The sequence below is a fragment of the Danio aesculapii genome, chromosome 18 (assembly GCF_903798145.1).
Source record: "Danio aesculapii chromosome 18, fDanAes4.1, whole genome shotgun sequence".
Taxonomy (NCBI): Eukaryota; Metazoa; Chordata; class Actinopteri; order Cypriniformes; family Danionidae; genus Danio; species Danio aesculapii.
The window spans coordinates 45,241,772-45,262,240 of record NC_079452.1 but is presented as its reverse complement, the minus strand read 5'-3'; the positions used below and the strand labels follow the sequence as shown (position 1 = coordinate 45,262,240).

At 37.3% G+C, this 20,469-nt stretch overlaps 1 protein-coding gene across 1 annotated transcript; it reads right to left on the bottom strand.

Moving 5' to 3' along the window:
* Positions 1–1,172: 1,172 nt before the first annotated feature.
* n4bp1 (nedd4 binding protein 1) lies at positions 1,173–19,294 on the bottom strand. Its single transcript, XM_056478465.1, has 7 exons — positions 18,774–19,294; positions 14,168–15,690; positions 8,044–8,174; positions 5,945–6,041; positions 5,013–5,120; positions 2,749–2,850; positions 1,173–2,636 (listed from the first exon to the last, which is right to left on the bottom strand). Exons 1-7 carry the CDS (start codon positions 19,080–19,082, stop codon positions 2,330–2,332), a joined length of 2,577 nt encoding a protein of 858 aa, XP_056334440.1. The 5' UTR covers positions 19,083–19,294; the 3' UTR covers positions 1,173–2,329.
* Between the last annotated feature and the right edge of the window lie 1,175 nt (positions 19,295–20,469).

Below are 20,469 nucleotides of genomic sequence, written 5' to 3'. Positions count from 1 at the left end.
TAGAGTTTGAATGTCATTTACCTGACATTTATTGCCATACTACTGAAAGCAGCAGCAGAGAGTTCACCTCAGATCTTGAAAATAAGATAAACCGTTTGAAATTGAACTTTAAAAACGCGACTCAGTGCAAGACAACATATCAGGGATTCAGCATCTACATTTAATAACGTTAAAGAGGTTTAATATGTATTAATTAGATTATAAACCTTACCATTCGTGAGTGAATATTCTGTGCTTCTGAATGGCTGTATTTATATTTCTGTCAGTTTTCATCACTGCTAATCACAATGTAACCTGCTCACCAAATGTTTACGTTTGTAATATTGATCTCATTTGCTAATTAATAACCTCATGTGGAACTGTGAATCCGCATCTCATTTTGGAGTCTGCTACTGTCCACCAGAGGTCGCACTTCGGTCACGGACGCATGCTTTGAGAGCCTTTGTGAATGAATGAATGAATGAAATACTGGTTTTCCAACAAGGCAACCCAGGGAGCTGAAATATAATTGGCTAGTTGCATTTGGCGGGTTAAATGAACCAAAACAAAGACAGACGTTCCAGCAAGTAACATACATCTACAAAGCAGAATAGCTGAGCATAATATTCAGCATTGTTCATTGTTTTTCAGATAAACAAAAATGTTCACTTAGCACGTTTCTTAAATATCAGCATATTATGGTATTTTTATGCTTTAAAAGAGTTTAATACAGTGTGTATTATTTTTTGTAATGAGAGAGAACAAAAGATAGTGAGAAGGACAAAACCTATTGAAAAATAAATACAAATTAATATTTAAGATGCTAAAAGTCCCATCCTCACAGTTTCATATGTATATACTTTAGAGGGAAGAGGGTCAAATGAGTGCCAAAATATGGGTTAGAAATAGTACAAAATTGAATTGTAATTGAAAATCAACTAATCAGTTTTATCTGTTTTCCTTTTCGACAATATACAAAACAATTATTAGCGTATTGTTTTGATTGTCCTTATAATGTCCATGAATCATTGAACTTCCGTCTTTATTGTTTGTATTTTATCATTTCTTTCATTTCGACAACTTCTGGATAGTGATGTTTGGATATTTTGTGTACCCAATGTGGAAAACCCATCTGTAACATCTATATGTAAATGTGGAAACTGTAATAAAAACTAAATGGAGAAATCAGCAAGTCCTGACAAACACATAATCGGGCTTTATTAACACTGCCTTCCAGAAAAAAGCCAAATGTTTTCAGCAGCCATACTGTGAGATACCCACAGCGCCTGCACAGTCTGTGACGCTTTCTTGGGTTTAAAACCTTTGCATTTTCATTCTCAAAATTGAATACCAATTCACAAAACCCAACGCTACAATGTCAGAGACAGCAAAAAAGTGAACGTGATGACAACGAGAGTGAAAATAATGTACCGCATTTTCACTTTAGTGGCAATAAGATGCTAACGGGACACAGTGATGGTTTTCAACTGTGCATTGCATTTTGTTCATGCCCTCAGTGTTCCATTACATAATGAGGTTGGTAACAGAAAGTGATCCCACAGCGCCCTCTGATGGCCGTAACTGGGACAAAGGTTTACAATAAACAGCTCTGGTTTCCTGCTTGCTATTATAAGATGGTGACTTTCACAACAGGGCAGCGGAAGAGGAGTGAGTAATCGGGAAACTTTTCTATGCCTTTCAACTGTCTCACGGTCTCTTGGGTCATACAGGGGGTGTCCAGAGATTCCTAGAAACAGCACACTGTGTTGTCACCATCACCTAAGTAACGGGAACTAAATTAGTGAACAGGAAATGAACAATTTTGGGCACTTCAGTAGGGCACTTTGAGTGACTAGAAAGAAACTAGTATTTGTTTGGCTCAATAATGTTAATATTTACAAAAAAAAAAAAAAAGTTAGAGAAAGCACAATCATATCAAACAGCAACGCAACATTTGTCCCTCAGCAGTAATTAGAGCAAAGCCAGTTCAAAACAACTGTGTAGCAGGAACACCTTTTAGAATAAAGATTTCTGAATCGATAACTTACAGGAAAGGAAGATTAATAAATATTTACATCAAATATATGCCATTCGGACTGTACATTCTCATATATTTAAAGCTCACTCCTAAACAATTTATAACTTAGGTTTTTTGTGCTTGCAGTCATAACGGAGGGCCTGGATAACAACTGAAAAAACTAAAATGTTGACGGAACAGAGTCCCTTGAACAAATAAAAGCTCATAGCAGCGCTTTCAATCATGGATTTCCCCCCCTCTCAATAAAGGAAAAAAAGACTTATGATCTTCATGCACAAGAGTGGAAACTGAAATTGTGTGTGTAAGTGTGGATCAGCCTAGCAAAAGGCCTGATAATGCATTTAGGTCCCTCATATATGGGTTGTCGCTGAGGATACGGTCAATACGCTGCTTTTGGTCGGGAAAGATGTCGTATAACTTCCTCTTGAGCTCTGTGGTTTCTGAGGGTGACCGTTGTGGGGGTGGAGATGGCGACGGTCTAGGAAGGTGCCAGTCTGGTGGGCCTGAGTGTGGCCAGTGTGAAGGGGAAGAGGGGTGTGCTGTGGACTGTGCTGCCTGGCTGTAAACTGAGGGGGTTGCCCGAAGATCTGTTCTCAGAGGGGGGATTATAGGACTACCTCTGTAGAGCGACAAAAAAAAAAAAAAACATTATCAGAAGTCAGCTCTCTTGTGGTTAGAGTTATAGCTAAAATGAATGTGTAATGACCACTCTTAGGTGTTTATGAACTGACCGGCTGTCTTTAAGTAGAAACTCGTCTAGGTGAGGTCCGTGTTTTCCAAGTGGGTCATCTGGGATCATAAAGTGGTCTTCTACAAATGTGAACTGCAAGAGTCTGACAAATTCATACAATGAGAAACCTGAGCACTGACACATCCATAAAGAGTACAGTTCAAAGGCGTTTTACTGTCAGTTTTGACTCCACCAATTCCTAATGTCCTTGTTTATTAAGTATTAATGCTATTTGTTATTCATGAACAAGACTTTAGGTCTCTTTTTGTGGAAAAAGAGAAAAGGGCATACAACACTGTGATTGAGTGAATAAACAATAAATCCCTTTAACATACAGTAGAAGTCAGTATGAGCAGCCCTCCTGAACTATTAGCCACTGTATATTTTTTCTCCAATTTCTGTTTTAGAAAGTTTTTCAACACATTTCTGAACATAATAGTTTCAATAACTAATTTTTAATAACTGATTTCTTTTATCTATGCCATGATGACAGCACATAATATTTCACTAATCATTTTTCAAGATACTAGTATTCAGCTATTTGAAGGCTTAACTAGGTAAATTAGTTGTGTAACGGATCACAAAGCTCACATTTCGATCACAATATGATATTTTAGTCACGGATAATTTGCTTTCCGTTTATTACAAAAACAATACTTCAAGAAACTTTTAGCTTTAACAAACAGAACTTAGAACCTGTAATTTTATTAAAAAGAAAATGATGAAATAATCAGCTGAATAGAAATAAATTGTAAAATATTCAGTACTGTAAATAATTGACTGTTGCTAAATGTAGAAATCTAACATTATAGTTGTACAATTCATATTTACTTTTAGTCTCAGTTTGAATAAATGATTCGCTTATTCACTCATAAATCTTCATGTTTCATTGCTAGATGTGTCATTTTTGAAGAATTATTCAGTGGCATATTTTTGATGGCTGACACCTTTTGGTTAAATAATGTAATTGCTGTCTACAACTATAATTTCCGAGCATATGATGGTGATTTTAATCTTTACTACAATCATCAGTTGTTTTAACTAAACTATAAACTTCCAGTACTTCTGTGTTCTTTGACTGTTTGTAATTTCATAACGAACTCAAAAGACTAAAAACTGAATCTCTTTCTTGACTTTTGTGTTTTTAAAACACAGATTTGAATGCAGCTATCCAAATGATTAATACACATGCAAATCACCATCATTTATAATTTATGTTGCGTGGGTGTTGAGATCCCAATCTTTTAATGACTAATTGTGCAGCTTACACTGAATACAATAATGCAGGCTAACCAAGTAGAGAAAGAAAACTACTAAGAAACCCAGCACATTCAGATTAACCCTCCACAACTTCTTCCCTCATCATTATATTTTACAGCTAAGCTGTAAAATATAATGTGATTATATGTTCATACATGTGATTTGAATGACGTGAGAGGCGATCTCTCTGTTATCGTTACAAATTTAGGATTAATCGACCAGTAAAAAAAAATTTAAATGTTAAACCACAGGTTAATTGTATTCCGAACCATGGGTTGTGATCTGTACGAATCACAAATGAACCATGATCCGTGACACCCCTAAGGTAAATTAGGAAAGTTAGTGTAATTAGGCAAGTCATTGTATAATGATAGACAATCAGAAAAAAATTGCTGAAGGACCTAATAATGTTGACCTTAAAAGGATTTTTAAAAAATAAAAACTGCTTTTATTCTAGCTGAAATAAAACAAGTAAGAGTTTCTCCAGAAGAAAAAATATTATAGGAAATACTGTGAAAAATTCCTTGCGCTGCTAAACATCATTTGAGAAATATTTGAAAAAGAAAAAAGAAATTCACAGGAGGGCTATTTATTTTCACTTCAACTGTAAATAACTGAGAATAACATTAGCCGGGTTTCCATCACGCTGTATTAGGGCATATTTTGATGTGAGAAATGAGTGAAATGCCAAATTAGAATAAAAATCCCTTTATTTGCAAAAAATAGTTTTTATACTCGCTTGTGGTTTTGGACGTGCAAAAAACTGACGTAGCAAACATCATTAACATTCATGTTACTAATCTCTATTATGCTTGCCCAGTTTACTGTTGGGTACAACATTACCAATACCACAGTCAACCTCTCTAACAACTTGCTGGAAACAGACCTAATTTGCATTTGGGATTTTTTCTTTTTTCCAAACTTGTATAAAAATTTGCTTCCCATTAAGATGGAAACCCGGTTAGAGACAGTCTTATAGACATGCTGTAAGGGAGTAAATCTTACCTCTCTTGAATAATCCTTCTCCATGCTTCTGACTGGCTCACAAAGTCCCTCAGGTTGTCATTGGTGACAATCACTCCTCCTGTCTTCTCAGCCAGATGAAGCAGGAACCTGCGCACAGGAACATACAGCAAACAATGCTTAAAAATAGAACATGTACTATATTCATCCTAAAGGTTTTCAGGATTTCCAATTATGGATTTTTTACTATGTGCAACCTCATCTGCATATCATTTCCATATTCAACAAAGTTCTGGTGTGGGTTTCTGGTCAGTCTCCATTCTTAAACTGTTCCACGCAGTTTACAGCCCGAGAACAAAGGATGTAAACATGCTGATGTGGTTTATAGCGATCCCACTGAACAATGGTGCACTATATTACTTGTTTATCTAAATATCGGAAACTTTTGTGTATGAGTTGCCCAGCATGCAAAACAAGCAAATAAAGCGTCTTAGCGGCAGTTGTTTTAAAATGAGCAAAAAATGAGCAACGAGTTTCACTTATGACACTGAGAATAAGTGCAGAACTGTCTGCAGAAAAACCGGAACATGCATTATTTGTTTTTAGACTGGCTACAGTCAGATTAAAAACACAAAGCAGTGTTGTAACGTTGTTTCGTTCCTCAAACACAGCTGGCTTGCGACAGTCTGCACTTCCACAATCTGAGAATGGCTTAAGACCAAGCTCCAGAACCATTACATTTCTGATTGAAAAAGAGATAAAACTAACATACAGACGCAATGACAGCATTTAACAAACGGTGAAATTAATAACGCATTTTTTATATCCTACAATGCTTTAATAGATATAACTTTTAGTCACTTTCATAGGTGAAAATCTATATGCAAATTAATCTAAATGACTACAATTTTGTCATGTTAGGGAACAGACTAAACAATATGCTAGATGATTTGTTTAGCAGCTGAATTGTGTACCTGTCATCATGGGAGGAAATTCTGTGTCCACACACTTCTCTAGATGGGGTGAAAGAAAGAAGTCGTAGGTTTTCCAGCTGGTTCAGAAAGTGTTGCTCTATAACCATAAAGACAATACATCATGCATTTAAATTGATACAAATACAGTGATAAAATAGTAAAATATAGTTTATTCTTGTGATTCAAACCTGAATTTTTAGCATCATCACTCCAGTCTTCAGTTTTACACGTTCCTTCAGAAATCATGTGAATTTAATGATTTGATGCTCATAAAACATTTCTTATCTTCCCTAATAAGTGTTGAAAACTGTTGTTGAGTCATATTTTTGTGCAAACTATGATATAGTACCATTTCTTTATCATTTTAAAATACTAATATTGATCAGGGAGATATAAAATGAATAAAAAGTGAGATTTTTAATGTCATAAAAGATTTTACTGAAAATAAATTTTGCTTTTGTAGAGAATTATGAAAAGTTTTATTTATATATATATATATATATATATATATATATATATATATATATATATATATATATATATATATATATATATATATATATATATTTTTTTTTTTTTTTGAAAGATATAAAGTTGAAAAGCTTCCAGCAAGAGCCCATTTAACAAATACAGACTATTCTAGAAAATTGCAGAAGAGATCATGTGTGAACAGGCCCTTTTTAAAAATACTGGAAATTTAGTTGACAATTTCCAGATGCAGAAGTTGTAACTATCAGTAAATTACTCACTTGAAGTGGTTTTGAACTTGTGCTAAAAATAATAAAAGAACAAACTCTGACGTAGTAAACATTACATCCATGTCACTAATATCCATTATGCCTACTCAGTTTACTGTTGGTTGCTAGGTTACCAATACCACAGTTAGCTGCTCTAACAACTTGGGAGTAAAATGTAAAATTGTTTTGTAGATGGAGAAGTTGTAGCTTTACCAGTAAATTGCTGGAATTCTGCTGTGTGTGAAAAGCACGTTTCTTTTGTAAGTTATCAGTGAAGTTGGTTCCGGTAATTTTACAGCAATTAACTGTTTTTTTCTGAGTGAACTGGGCTATAATATCAAGAACTTTCATGACTAGACACGTATAATAACAACATCACATTGATCTCTGAAGGATCATGTAACTGTGAAGATTTCCATTCATAAATAAACATTTGAAAAGCCATTTAAATAGAAAACATTTATTTTACAATGCAAATCAAAAAATACAAATAAATGCAGAAGAAAGATCTTTCAAAACATAAAACAAAATCTTAATGTTTCCAAACTTTATTGTCGAGTTCAGACTGCATGGTTTTAGACCTGATTTTGATTTGCTCACAGATTTTGAGAAATCACAGACAAATGTCTGAAATCACAGGCAAATCGGTGCTCGTTCACGTAAGTAACAGTCACACAGTGTGAACTATCAAAGATGTGATCTGAGAGAATCGCAGATAAGTCGCAGACACCCGTGAGATATTTGGTATGCTAAATATCTGGAGCTGTCACCGATTCAAAATCATGCCGTGTGAAATGTGTTCTGATTGAAAATACCATCAGTGATCACCTACAGCCAATAAGAGAGCAGCCTTTACTAGTATGGCTATCTGCAGGCCAGTGGGAGGTTTGGGGAGAAGTTAAAAAGGCTTGTTTTTGGTCTATTTGGAGGAAAAACTAGTGGAAATTTGGCAGGAGAACCCATGTCTGTATGACGTGTCAGCTAAACAATACTACAACCGGCTCGAAAAAAGGAAAAAAGATAAGTACATTTTCTACCTCACTAAAGGCCTCGTTCTCATTATGTAGTTACTAACAAAAGATATACTACGTGACCTCGCATTGATTCTATGTCACTTCTCGTGTGTGTTTGGTTGTGAGATGTAGTTTGCGGACAGACAAAGTTGTCAGCAATTCTTCCTATTGTTAAGTCATGCAGTGTGAAACCCCCTGTCGCGGATGCATCTTGATGTGTAAACACAGCAGCGACGGAACGCTGGCACAGATAGTCATGCAGTGGGAAAACATCTGTGACACGACGACTATGAAAATCATGCAGTCTGAATATATAGGTTGAATTATAGGTTGGGAAGTAAGCTCCTACCAGTAATGTTAGGGTCTTTCTTCTGTCTCCACTGAGGAACAAACACAGTGATTTCTCGATGTCCTCTGCGCCAAAACGCCTCTACAGCGATGGCGATTCCACGACAAGAAAAGACCCGATGGAGTCCATGCCTGGTGAGACAAAACACTGAGGTCAAACGTCATGCTACCAAACTACTCAAATATTTTGGTAGCAATACACAAAGTATGTCAAGCACTGTATGGTTATTTTTGGATGACGTAATGAAGTAGCTAAATTTAGTGCACTGTGTGGGATAGTGTAGTGCACAATGCACTACTTTCAACTTGACTTTCCATTAATGAATGCGTGACCAAATAGATCAACCACAATTTCATTCAATACTCATAATAACTGACAGAAATTAAATAAAATACATTTCATATACATGAACATACAAATTGGTAGTAGTTGTTTAATTAAACCGTTTGAAACGTGTATTACACTTGCTATATGCTTTAAAAAAGTATAAGATATGTGCTAAAAGCCTGATTAAACAACCAAAGACAAAAGTTCCCTCCTGAATATCAATTTGCTTGATCAGGAAATGGCTCTGCATTCAATTTCACAATGCAACCACTGATAGAGAGATAAGCGCATATGAAAATGCATTTGAGAACAGTGGTCAACCATTTACTTCCTTTTTACCTCAAAAAAACACAATTGACGCAAATAGGTGCAAAAATAGACGCACATCATCTCCACCCATTCAGAACGTACAGGCAAAATGACACACGCATACAGATGTGCAGAAATGTACACACACTCCCACCCGTCAGCGCACAGACACAGAGCTGAACCACAGAGGGGGTCATGGGGAAGTTCCCTCTAGGAGAGAAAGTTATTTTAAACAGGAAGCGTTACTAAATCTACAACCTCTGACGTAAAAAGTCAAATAACTTTCCCAATCTGGAAATGTAAATCGCTACATTTGCAAAAAACCTTTCATTTCTCCCTTGTATTTCTGACAAAAAATACCAAATAAAAAACCCATGTGGTTCACCTTGAGCTCATCCTTGCAAAGATTTGATTTAGTGAATGTAAACTGAGCTGATTATCTTGCACTGACAGGACGGGTGAGAGACGTCTGAAAACTCAGTAAAGACTGACAGACTCTGCACTGAGAGTGACTGCTATGGTTTTGTGAGGACTGGATGTGCAAATTAAACCATAAGTCGATGTCATTTTCAAAAGTAGTGCAAGCATGTGGAGTACATGAGAAATAGAACAGGGCATTTGATTACTATCTGTAATTTATGATGACGCACAGCACAGCATTCAGCGTAGACATAGTAACTCATCATGGGTTCTGTTTGCTGTGTTAGATCAGGGTATATGCAGGAATCCTAAAGGTAATTTCAATACCTTTTTAAAGACCTTCTCAGAATATTTTAAGACTTCATCACCACTTCAAGTTCTAATCGGTATCAAACCTTTAATTTAATCACATTTAAGTTGTTAATAAATAGTTGTAGTTAAATAAATCAATGGAGCACAAACATGCAACAGAACTCAGAAAAGCCCGGAAGAAACAAAGCTACGCGTTTGTTTTCAGCAACAGGCTTAAGCCACTGTTTAAACTCGTCATCCCATTAAACTAATTTTCCCATTTTGCCGTCTGTTTCACTCTATGGTTTCGCTAATGTGAAAAGCGTTTGTCGCAAATTACGTGAAATCACCCGGATGGAGGAGCTTGGCCGGACAAGCCCCGACCCGAACCAATCGTGTGGAACGAGCACGCCGTTGTTAATATGAGAAGGAAAATAAATATATTTATGCTTTTTTGGAGTCAAACACTTTGGACAACAACACCTGAACAAAATGTAAGACCTTGTAAAAACGCAACTAAGACTTTTTAATAACTTTTAAGGGCCTTAATTTTTTCATAATGGATTTATCAACTGTTAATACTTTTAAGGCCCCGCGGACACCCTGTAGATATAGAGAAGTGAGCAGGGTCTAAAACATATTGCCAGAGCTTCTAATGACAGAAGACTTGACAAATGTACAGGAAACTTAAGCCACATATAGATCTATCGGTCAATCTATGTTAACAAGTCAAGTAGGCATGGGACGATAACCGTTTTCAAGGTATACCGCGGTTTGGAAAAATCAAAGATTTAAAACCACCAAATTTTTTTGTAATACCATTCCTAATGTACGTGTAAGATTTTATTTCCTTTTTTTGTTTTTTAGGATGACAGTATCTCCAGCAGAAAAAATATCCAAAGAATTTTTAAATTGTAAAGAAATCTGTGTTTTTGAAACAAATGAAGACAGCAGAAGTCAATAATTCATTTTCATTATCCAGCCTGACATGTTTACTGTTCCAAAATATTATAAATCTATCAAAAAATAAGATATATTGTGTTCAAAAGAGAAAAAAGTTTTTGTACCCAGACATTTAAAAAGAGCATATATTTTAGAGCTGTAATTACAATACTGTGATATTTTTTATCCAAGGTTATCGTACCGTGAGAATCCTATACCGGCCCATGCCTAAAGTCAAGAAATGGCATTTTTTCTTAAATTACAGGCACAACAAAATGGTGAATCATCAAACTGCATTTTTAGTGCCACTTTAATTTATTATTGTAACTTTTTAATAAAACAGTACTGAAATATCACTATATAGCTGAACTGTGTGTCACAAAAATAACTTTAATTTGTAAAAAGAACATTATTGATAATTATTACAAGAATTATTTTATGGCAACTAACTTATTAGTAACAGCTAATAATAATTATTAATATTATTTTTACTATTATCTCACATAACTACAGTAAAATTATAATACTAGTATTTCAAGTTTGAAATGGAAGTTAAATCTATAATTTTTTCCTCTATTGTGGCGTACATGCAATTGAAATGATTTCTGAAATCAGAAAAAAAAGTGCATGATTTCATCTTTTAAGAACCGACTAGATCATGGGAAGATGGTCATTGAAAAAAAAATTGTATTCAAATGTGGCGTATTACCGTCTGCCAGAAACACCATCAACACGCACTCTCTGGTGCACAATGTTTTCAGATGTCCAATGATGATAAACACAAGGAGTTTGATTTTATAGAAGGAATCGTATCATATTCATTTCAACCACAACCTCCCACAAAAAGCATCACTAAAAGGAGATGCGTACTGATAGCTCCACCCTAAAGGCATTCCGTGTGACCAGAAGTGAAGAAAAGTCAGTTTGAGGGCTGAGGGATGTTATGGTATTTGATTAAAAATTATGAAGGTAAAATTGTTACAAATAATTGATGTGCACACATCGTTTAAGTGAAATACATAGTTTCAAGAGTTCACACTTAGATATTGCTTGACGCTATTAGCAGGTTTGGCATGCTGTACCGGGAGAGAACCCTGAGCTCGGAGAAAATTGTGCCCAAGGCTCCCGTCAGGTCTTTTAGCATGTAAGGGGGTCTGAGAAGATCAGGTAGGTCTCGAGAGCTCCCCCTAGTAAAGTAGAAAAAGGAGAAGATGGGGCAGAAGGAGGGATTCTTCCAAAACGAAGATAAGGCAGTAGGGTGAAATTGGTCTATTTACTGTAAGCTTGAATCAATGTGAATGGATTACTACTGATTATGGACGAGAGACCAGTTGCGATCAATTATATCATGTTCTCTTCTCGAAATTGGTTTGAAAATGTCACTTATGTCAGCGCAATAGCCTAGTGGTTTGCGCGCCGACATATGGTGCCGTAACATTTCAGGGCGTCCAGAGTTCGAATCCCGGCTCGAGGACATTTCCTGACCCTACCCCCTCTCTCTCCCACTTCGTTTCCTGTCTGTCTACTGTCCTATCTAATGAAAGACAAAAAGGCCAAAAATAAATCTAAAAAAAAAAAAAAAAAGTCAGTTATATCTTTATAGTAGGAGATTTTGATTTGGTGTGTACCTTAAGGTAGATTTCACTCTTTGCTTTTCAATGTTAAACAACTGACCTTTGGGTTTAAAGTGAAAAGAAACTACTCTGACAACGTATTTTAAAACCAATCTCATAGATTTTGCAAGGATGAAAAGATCATAGTGATCACATGTATATTAACACAAAACAGTCTTTTTCAGCGATTTGATAATTTGCATGTTAATCGATATTAGTTATCAATGTTTACTCGCATTTGGCTCCTGGCAGCTCTACAATTCAGGCCCTGGGTTTGAAGAACCTTTTTAATCCAAAAAAAATGTATCACCAGAGAAAACAGTGGAATGAGTAATGAAACTGGAAGAAAACCTAGAGTTTCATTACTCATTAAAATTTTTTTGTGCCAGACCAGAGCAACGTCATCAGAGCAAAATCAGGAACTGCGCCATTGTTTTGCTCTATGACCTTTGACCTCTTCTTCACCATGACAGTTCATCTTCAACTGCAAGACATTGGGTTCTTTCCTGTCTGCTGCGCCAGCGGTTCTTGGTAACTGCATATTTGAGCTGCTATGGCAACAAGACTTCACCTGAAGATTCAGATCTCAAATATCATGCAAGCATACAAAACAGCCTTGAGAAGCTCTGTGCGAGCTGCTGTCTCCAAGGCTGGCTGAACCCGTTTTCGATTGAATGTTTAGGGTTTTGCATGAATGATATGGCATAATTAATCATTGTAAGACTGTTCAGCAGAAGTCTGTAGCTTTCCAAAGTAGCTATACAAAACTTTTGTACTACACGCTCTGGGTTCATCCTTTTTGAGTGGGAACATTTCTTAAAACACAAGAATGCTTCATGTTTCACATCTTTCTAGTACATGCCAACGTCTTTTATCGTGGTGAAGGTCTTACATTATAAAAAACTTCCATCTCACACCTTACCCCGCAATACACCTTTCTATTCTCAGGTAGACATCACCAGTAGAGTCCATAAGATATATTTTCCCTCACTTCACCCCTCTTTAACACCTCAGTTTCCATTGTGGTACTTCTAAGAAGTGTGGTCACCTCCGGTAAGCAACACAAAGAGCAAAATAAAGGGGCTGATATGGGGAGAGACCCGCTAAGAGGTTTCCTTTTACGTGGGAGAGAGGGAAGAAAGGGGATGTGGGTGTGAAAGATGCTGTTTTTGCAGAAAGGAAGAAGGGGGGGGGGGGGGGGGTTGCACCTGGTTTTAGGTTGTCAAATTCAAACACTTGCAGAACAGAGTGCACATACACTCATAGACTTACTGGAAGTGACTTGCTTTAACCTTTATAGGCACAACACCACCACCATTTTCACACTCCTTCAAATGGCTTCCAAAAAAACTTCAATCACATCTGTGCTTTACAAAGGTTTCATAATATATACATCATTAGAGTGCTGCTTATGAAACACTTAATGGAACTTTTAGTTTAGGTCACTCTAAATTTTTATTTACTTCAATTTTATGATTAAACTTGTTACATGAAAGTAACTAGAAGGCAGAGGGCAAGGATGTGTACTAGGGTTGGGCGATATGGTAAAAATGCAATCTTGATAATTATTTTCCATATTGAACGATAACGATATATATTCCGATATTAGTTGTTAATGGTTCCAGATTTAAAAGAGTACCACAACAATAACTGAAGCCACAAAAACTTGAGGGTCCATTAAACAGCATAACATTTTTGGACGATACATTTTTGGTGACCGAAAATTTTCGAAAGTATCACAGTGCTTTGTAAACGTTTATTAATACCATTTGTTGAGTCTCCCCATTCAGTTTGATAGAGTGCTTGGACCTGGAAGCCGCTTTGCGTGACATCACACTTAACAAATAGATTGTTATTGAAACTAATTTTATTGCGATTCAATATTATATAATTTATCAGCCCAGCCCTAATGTGTAGCTACAAAAAGCACCAACATTTTTATTCAAATTGCTAAAAATAAATGAAAAAGAAGTATCTTTTTAAAGAGATTAAAGCCTTTTGCTAATCGCTTGAATGTCAATGACAGACCAATATCAGACCAATATCTAGATGAAATAATAGTCTAAAGCCTTTATTTACACCAATATTTTTGTGTAATCTGTTTTGTTGCTGTCTAAACAGCAATTTGGGGCAAAAATCCTAATTAAACCGAATAGCATTTTATTATAAATTAATTTTATTATTGTTTGAAATCAAACAAATACAATCTCATAGTAACTTACGCCATTGCCACATTGCTGCCATCGATGATGATGTGCCGCAGATTAGGGGACCCTGGTTCATTTTGTAGGATTAATCGGTACGGGGTTCTCAGGGACTGCTGAAAACGAGACATTCCGGTGAGGGGTGCTGCTTTAGAGGTGTATTGTGCCTCTGAACGAGGTAAAGGCGCCCTTCCAGGGAGTGTCTGGTAAGAGCAGCCTGGCCGTGTGTCTGAGGTCCGGAGAGGAGGACCTTGAGAGGAGCTGCGGAGATTGGTCACAGTCTCCATACGTACAGGAACCATTGTTTGAGAGCTACCACGAGGCAGGTAATCAAAGCGGGACTCTGGTTTTAAATCAAGTGGGGTCAGTCGGGGTTTCCTCTCAGTCTCTGTGAAATCCTCTTCATCATCGATGATGATCACTTCACACAAGTCAGTCTGTGCACCATTATTTCTTTTAAGAGTGGCCGAGGCCAGTGGCACACTGCTTGTCTGGTTCTTTTGACCGATGGCATTAGTGCTCGGAGGTCTGATGTTTTCTTTGCATTTAATCTCAGCGAGAGTGCGCATCTGCACCCGCTCCTTTTCTTTGAGCCTGTTGCTGGTGGAGGTGGATGAGGCGTTTGCACAAGGGGATGGATCAGGTGTGCGAGAGGTGCGTTGAGCTCCTTGTGTGCTCTGGGTTTTTTGAGTCTCTTCCACAATTCGTTCTAGCAGTAAAAACGTGTCCTCCGTCTGCCCAGTCTCCCGCACCACCCGCTCCACCACATCCTGCTGGTAGCCCATCGTTCGAAAAAAGTTAACGAGACAGCGCAAGTTAGTCTCAGGACTTACCGCCTCACTTTCATTTGTCATTTCACTAACAGCCAACGTCCCCTTCGCAGACTTTACAGTCCAAGTTTGGCTCGGCTCTCGCTGCCGCTCTTCACACTGCTCCTCTTCTCTCCTCTCCAGCGAATATTGTCTTTTAGTGTCCCTCTGCTCACTTTCAGAGGACCGCCGCTTGTTGCAAGGTCGGCCATTCAGACCTGGCATGACTTCAGGAGTGATTGGAGAGGTTTTGTCCTCAAAAGTTGTGTCCAGGATACGGTTGGAGAGGTCTGTTACGGGTGTGCTAGTCTGAGAGCGGTCTTGTTCAAGGTCTATGATAACTATAGGCTGTGTGGGGCTTTGGGCCAAGCCCAAAAGTTCCTCTTTGAGGGCACTGGGCAGTAACAGCAGCTCCATTGCATATTTATCAGCCCGGTCCTCAACAAAAGTCTTAAATTTACGCTTAACTGATGGCTCCCTGTCAGCTGGCAAACTTTGCTTCTCCTGAAATAGAGCGACAAACTGTTGAACCCGACTTTGAGCCATAACAACGGCCTCTGCACACCCGCTCAACTTCAGACGGCCTGGCTCTAGAACTTGGACCTCTGCACTTGTGTCTCTAAGTAGCCGGTCCAAAAAGAGTCCCCGAGCACCAGCGAAAATGCAGTGCATGTCCACAGGGTACCATTCTTCCTTCTGAAGCTCTGGGTCACACAGGCCTTTCACATACTCCTGCAAAACAATCACAGCAGGACCAGATTACAACACATACATTGCGAAAGAGAACATTTGTACAAGCAGCAGAGAAATGACAACTCAACAGAACACGGTTTAAATAATATCCCAAGTCAAACTGGTCTCTTTACTGTAAACAAGTATGTACATACGATTTGCCTAAAAGACCAAATGACCAAGAGTTACATCACCACCTTTTTAGGGAGATTCCACAAGTCCATTATCATATCACTGAAAGTGTGAATACACATCCAACTATGCAAGTATGACACACCATACTTAACCGTAGACAGTTACTGGCTAAAACAGGGCTACTGTGTCTTTCACATTACACAATGTGACAACACAGAGTATCAGCAAAAGGTTTAGAAGTTCATGAGTGTGTACAGCACAAGTACATCTACAAGTTATATACATAGTGAGACACCAGCTATGTTTCCATCCAAAAACGTGAATTAAATTTATACAAAATGAAAAAAAAAAATAATAATAATAATAATAATAATAATAATCGCATAAAAAATGTGCGAATAAAGCAGCGTTTCCATCCAACGAGTCAAAGAGAACAAAATGGTCACTTTCTGATTAACTGGTGCCAAATATCAACAGTAAAAACGGAATTTGCAGCAGTAGGAGAAGCAGCATGAATCTTTTCTTTATTTAATAAATGACTTGCGCCTCAGAAGACAGTATGTCGACACGCAATGAATGTGTGGTGGCATTTGAAGGCATGAGATGCGAAACACAGACGGTCTAGACAGTTCTGGAAGCAATTAATAAAATAATAACACTAATACTGAAATTGTTAAGGCATTTTAGAATGACCAAAACAACATTTTAGATGTTTTACAATGTGCTAAGCCACTTGGTTTGTCCATTCGCACACATTTTCATCATGACAGGATCTCTTATAACAAAAATCACACCATTTTTTTTTAATGCACATACTGGAATTTGTTCGGTAAAAGTGTTTCCATCGTAGTTTATGCGCATCTTTTCTTATCGAAAGTTTATCCTACTCAAGTTATGCGCATACATTATAAAAATAGGTGGATGGAAAAGTAGCTACTGTTCATTTACAAATAAGCTGCTCATGACAACAACATGGTCAACGACTCTGAATGATTGTGTTTGATCTAGATACAACTTCCTGTAATCATCCCCCTGGGTGCTGGGTGTTTAAAAACACAATGTGGCACAAAATATTTAATCAGATTTTTTATTTGAATTATAAAAAAATAAACACATAAAAAAAAAAAAATTACAAAAAGAACTCTGTAACTGTTTGCCAAAAATAGTTCAGTGGTTTGAGGTTAGAAAACAAGCTCATTGTATAACTTTTCTTAAAATACGTAATATTAATCTAATTTGAATACCATTATTAGGCTTTGTTGCCGTTTCCACAACTGAAAACACATAATACTGACATGACTCGGTGGCTTTGAGTGAATGAGCCTGTGTTTGCAAATAGAGACTAGTCAAAGACTGTCAAATGAAAAACAACACAGGAAGCCCCTGGGGTGGACCGTTTGGTCACAGCTCTGCTGATCTTTTAGTTTCTTTGATCTGAGTTACGGTAAAATAAATACTCATATACAGTACCAGTAATGACGCCAGGTTAAAAGGCTCTACTCTGAGCAGTTACTAAAAACGAAAGTGAAATACATCGGGGGCCTCCCATCTTGTCCTGACTAAGCAAATAGACCTCTGTCAAAGAACCATGAGAAAATTAATGACACCGTTTGTATGAGACATAAATACTGGCCTTTATCTGTCATATTATTACAAATCAATTGGAAAGAGATATTTCAAAGTCAGTGCAAATCTGAAGCTTTTTGTTTGTAAATGTAATTTCGCAGAACATCTCTCGACACTCAAGTCTTGTGCTTATGAGATGCTTATGAGAAGTGTGAAAAAGCATTCCAAATATTCAAAATGTTCTGACAAAGAGGAAGTGCACATGGTGGCGTAACACATCCAATGAGTGGTTTCCGTTTCATGGCTTAACAATAAGGATATTCCAAGTTTACTGGTACTGATGGTTGTAATTTCCTTTTTATTGTTTGAGTAGAATTGCACAAAATGGCATGTCAGGATTGGGCGATGATGCTATGCGTTTAGTAAAAAAACACATCTTTTGTTGCTGTCTTGCTTGGGAAATCTTTTTTGATACCAAATAACGAGAAACAATTTCATGATAATGTACAGGGTTATATCATCCATATTTCATGAGTGTGAAAGCTTATAAATGCATTTCTGTCTGCTGAGATATTATGAAATACACTGACCTCATTTACAATCTGCTGGATCTAGTACGTGGTTTGGCGAAACTTAATCCAAATGTACATAACGCACAACTGTAATGGGAAATTTAAGCATTATAACTAACAACTGAGCTGCTAAATCAGCACAGATGGGATTTGTGGAAAACAATTTGTCCTTATGAATCATAGCCATGCAGATATTCAGCACTACATCACAATTATGAGTGTGATGTTACTTTCATCAATCTCAGATCTATAAATAAGTAATTTTGTTTTAGACGACCAAATAGCCATTGGGTCGCTGTTTATCTTCTCTTCGAAAGAAGATAACTCAAAAAAGAAAAAGTTCTGCGTTTCACCAAAATTAAAAGTCGGTCCAGAACAATGTGTGTAAATATTGACCATTTAAAATCATTCTGTTGCTCATTTCTTCTGTACTAGTTAAACAAACTTGCAATAAACTACACAAGCCCACTTTGAACTGTGGTGGACTTTAAACGCTGTCTGAAAAAAAAAAAAAAAAACATTTTAGTAGGCAAAACGAAAGCATGATAAAATCATTTTTGTGGGGGCAGACAGACACAAAAGAGACGACAGCATACTATAAGGCGAGGTGTAAATGTCAAATAAAGACAAACATGCTGCCGACTGACGCAGCTGACTGAGTTCAGGGTAATATCAGCTTCCTCCAGCTATTACGTTGCAACTTTGCCTCACAGCAAGTTCATCAATTTCTCTAGTGACAATTAGATGAAAACAAAAACAAAGGACAAGCATTTTTATCACAATAAACATCTTACATGTACTTTGATTTACCTTCGCTTTATACACATCCTCCTTTTTCCCTTTCAGCTGGAGCCAGATCTGTCTGGAAGCTTTACTTCCGTGGGCTCCAGTGTGATCCAGGAGCCCGATAATCGTGAATGTCACTTGAAAAACCTGTTCGACCTTCGGTTTGCTGCATTTGAGCTCGGTCTGCTTGTCTTCGTGCACCGTAAACTCGTCTACGGTGAGCGACTCGGGCTGTGCTCTGCTGGCGGTCGGGGACTGCCTGCCTCCCGGCGGCTCCGTGCAGGTTACCTCGGTGATTCGCTTCATCCCGAGGAGGGGCCGCGTTGTTGACATTTTATTTTCAGCCGAATTGATCTACGCTAATACAAGTACATTCACTTTCAGAAACACTCCTTGTAAAATGAATCGTTTACCCCCTTCATGATCGCTTCCTGCTGGCTATGTCTTGAGGTTTGTCAACAGCGCTGTAGTATCTGAGTGTTTTGACGTTACTTTCGGTTAGCCTGCTAGCTTACATCTCCGTCGCACCCGGAAAACCCCGCGCAGCGCACGTCATCAGCAGACGACGACGTTTGCTGATACGTCATCTGCTTTGATTACAGATAAGAGTCTGTTGCGCGTGGTAACCACCACACTGTTTACGCCAAAAATATCACACTGCAATTGTTGTTACTACTGTAAACATTGGTAAAATAATGCTGGGTATTGAGAGAAGGAAAATGCTTATAAACTGTGAAATAACCTGTTATTATACCAACCATGTTTTATCCAAAGAGACTTACGAATGAGTACATTTCTTTTAAATTGTGTAAAGTAACAAATTACAAATACTCCAGTTACTGTAATTGAATGGTTTTTCTCAGAAATTGTAATTTGCTAAGTAGTTTTAACTTTCCCTTGAGTAAATTTTTAGTGCAGTATCAACACTTTTACTCCAATATTTTCCTTCAACCTGCAGTCACTACTTCATTTTTTCTTGTCTATGGTGATTGGCTAAAGTAGCAGAGTAGTAAAGGGTCTAAAAAGATGTCAAAAATCTTTACACGTAATGACCCAGAGACTGCATATGTTTATAGACTGCATATCACTGATGAGAAAATGATGTGACTATATAGGCGAATTACCGGTTTGTAAACATTCAGGATGCGCGCGAATCGAGGTTGCAGAAAAAAACAGAGAGTGCTAGCATTTACAGCGAGGGAATGACATCTAATGTGGTACAGAGTTTGTTGTTGTATTAGAGATAAATTATATTGATTAAATATATTATTTACATAATGCTTTCAGCATATTATAACAGTATGTCACCCAGTGACAGGCACAGTTATTTGTCTGACAGGTCCATTTGCAATAGCACCCTGCCTGCTAATCTCATTGAAACTCCAAGTGATTTTACAAAAGAGAAGTTAAAGGTCTACAAGCCTTTGGATGCCTACAATTTTGTTCTGTGTGGTCTCCTACAAGAAATAATGTTCCATGATTAGGCCTACCAGATTCAAAACTTTGTAGTGCTAAAATACGAGGTTCTGCCTAGCCATCCTGCCTAGGTTCTTTCAAGGAAAGAAGATGGAAGTGTACAAGGCCTGGGTAATCATCAACAAGCAAAACAACTGCATTCTGACAGCGAACTGCACCTGTATGGCAGGGTATGTGAACTTAGATTTTTACATTTCATTCTAAGCATTCAGTGTCTGCAGTTTAATTAACCATATTTAACTGT

Bases quoted from the DNA above. Each gene is read 5' to 3' on its own strand.
- n4bp1 (XM_056478465.1), bottom strand. From the start codon at position 19,082: ATGTCAACAACGCGGCCCCTCCTCGGGATGAAGCGAATCACCGAGGTA. The intron at 2,851-5,012 runs GTAAGATTTACT...TGAATTTGTCAG, and splicing joins AGAAGGATTATTCAAGAGAG to ACTCTTGCAGTTCACATTTG. The intron at 2,637-2,748 runs GTCAGTTCATAA...GTCGCTCTACAG, and splicing joins TTTCTACTTAAAGACAGCCG to AGGTAGTCCTATAATCCCCC.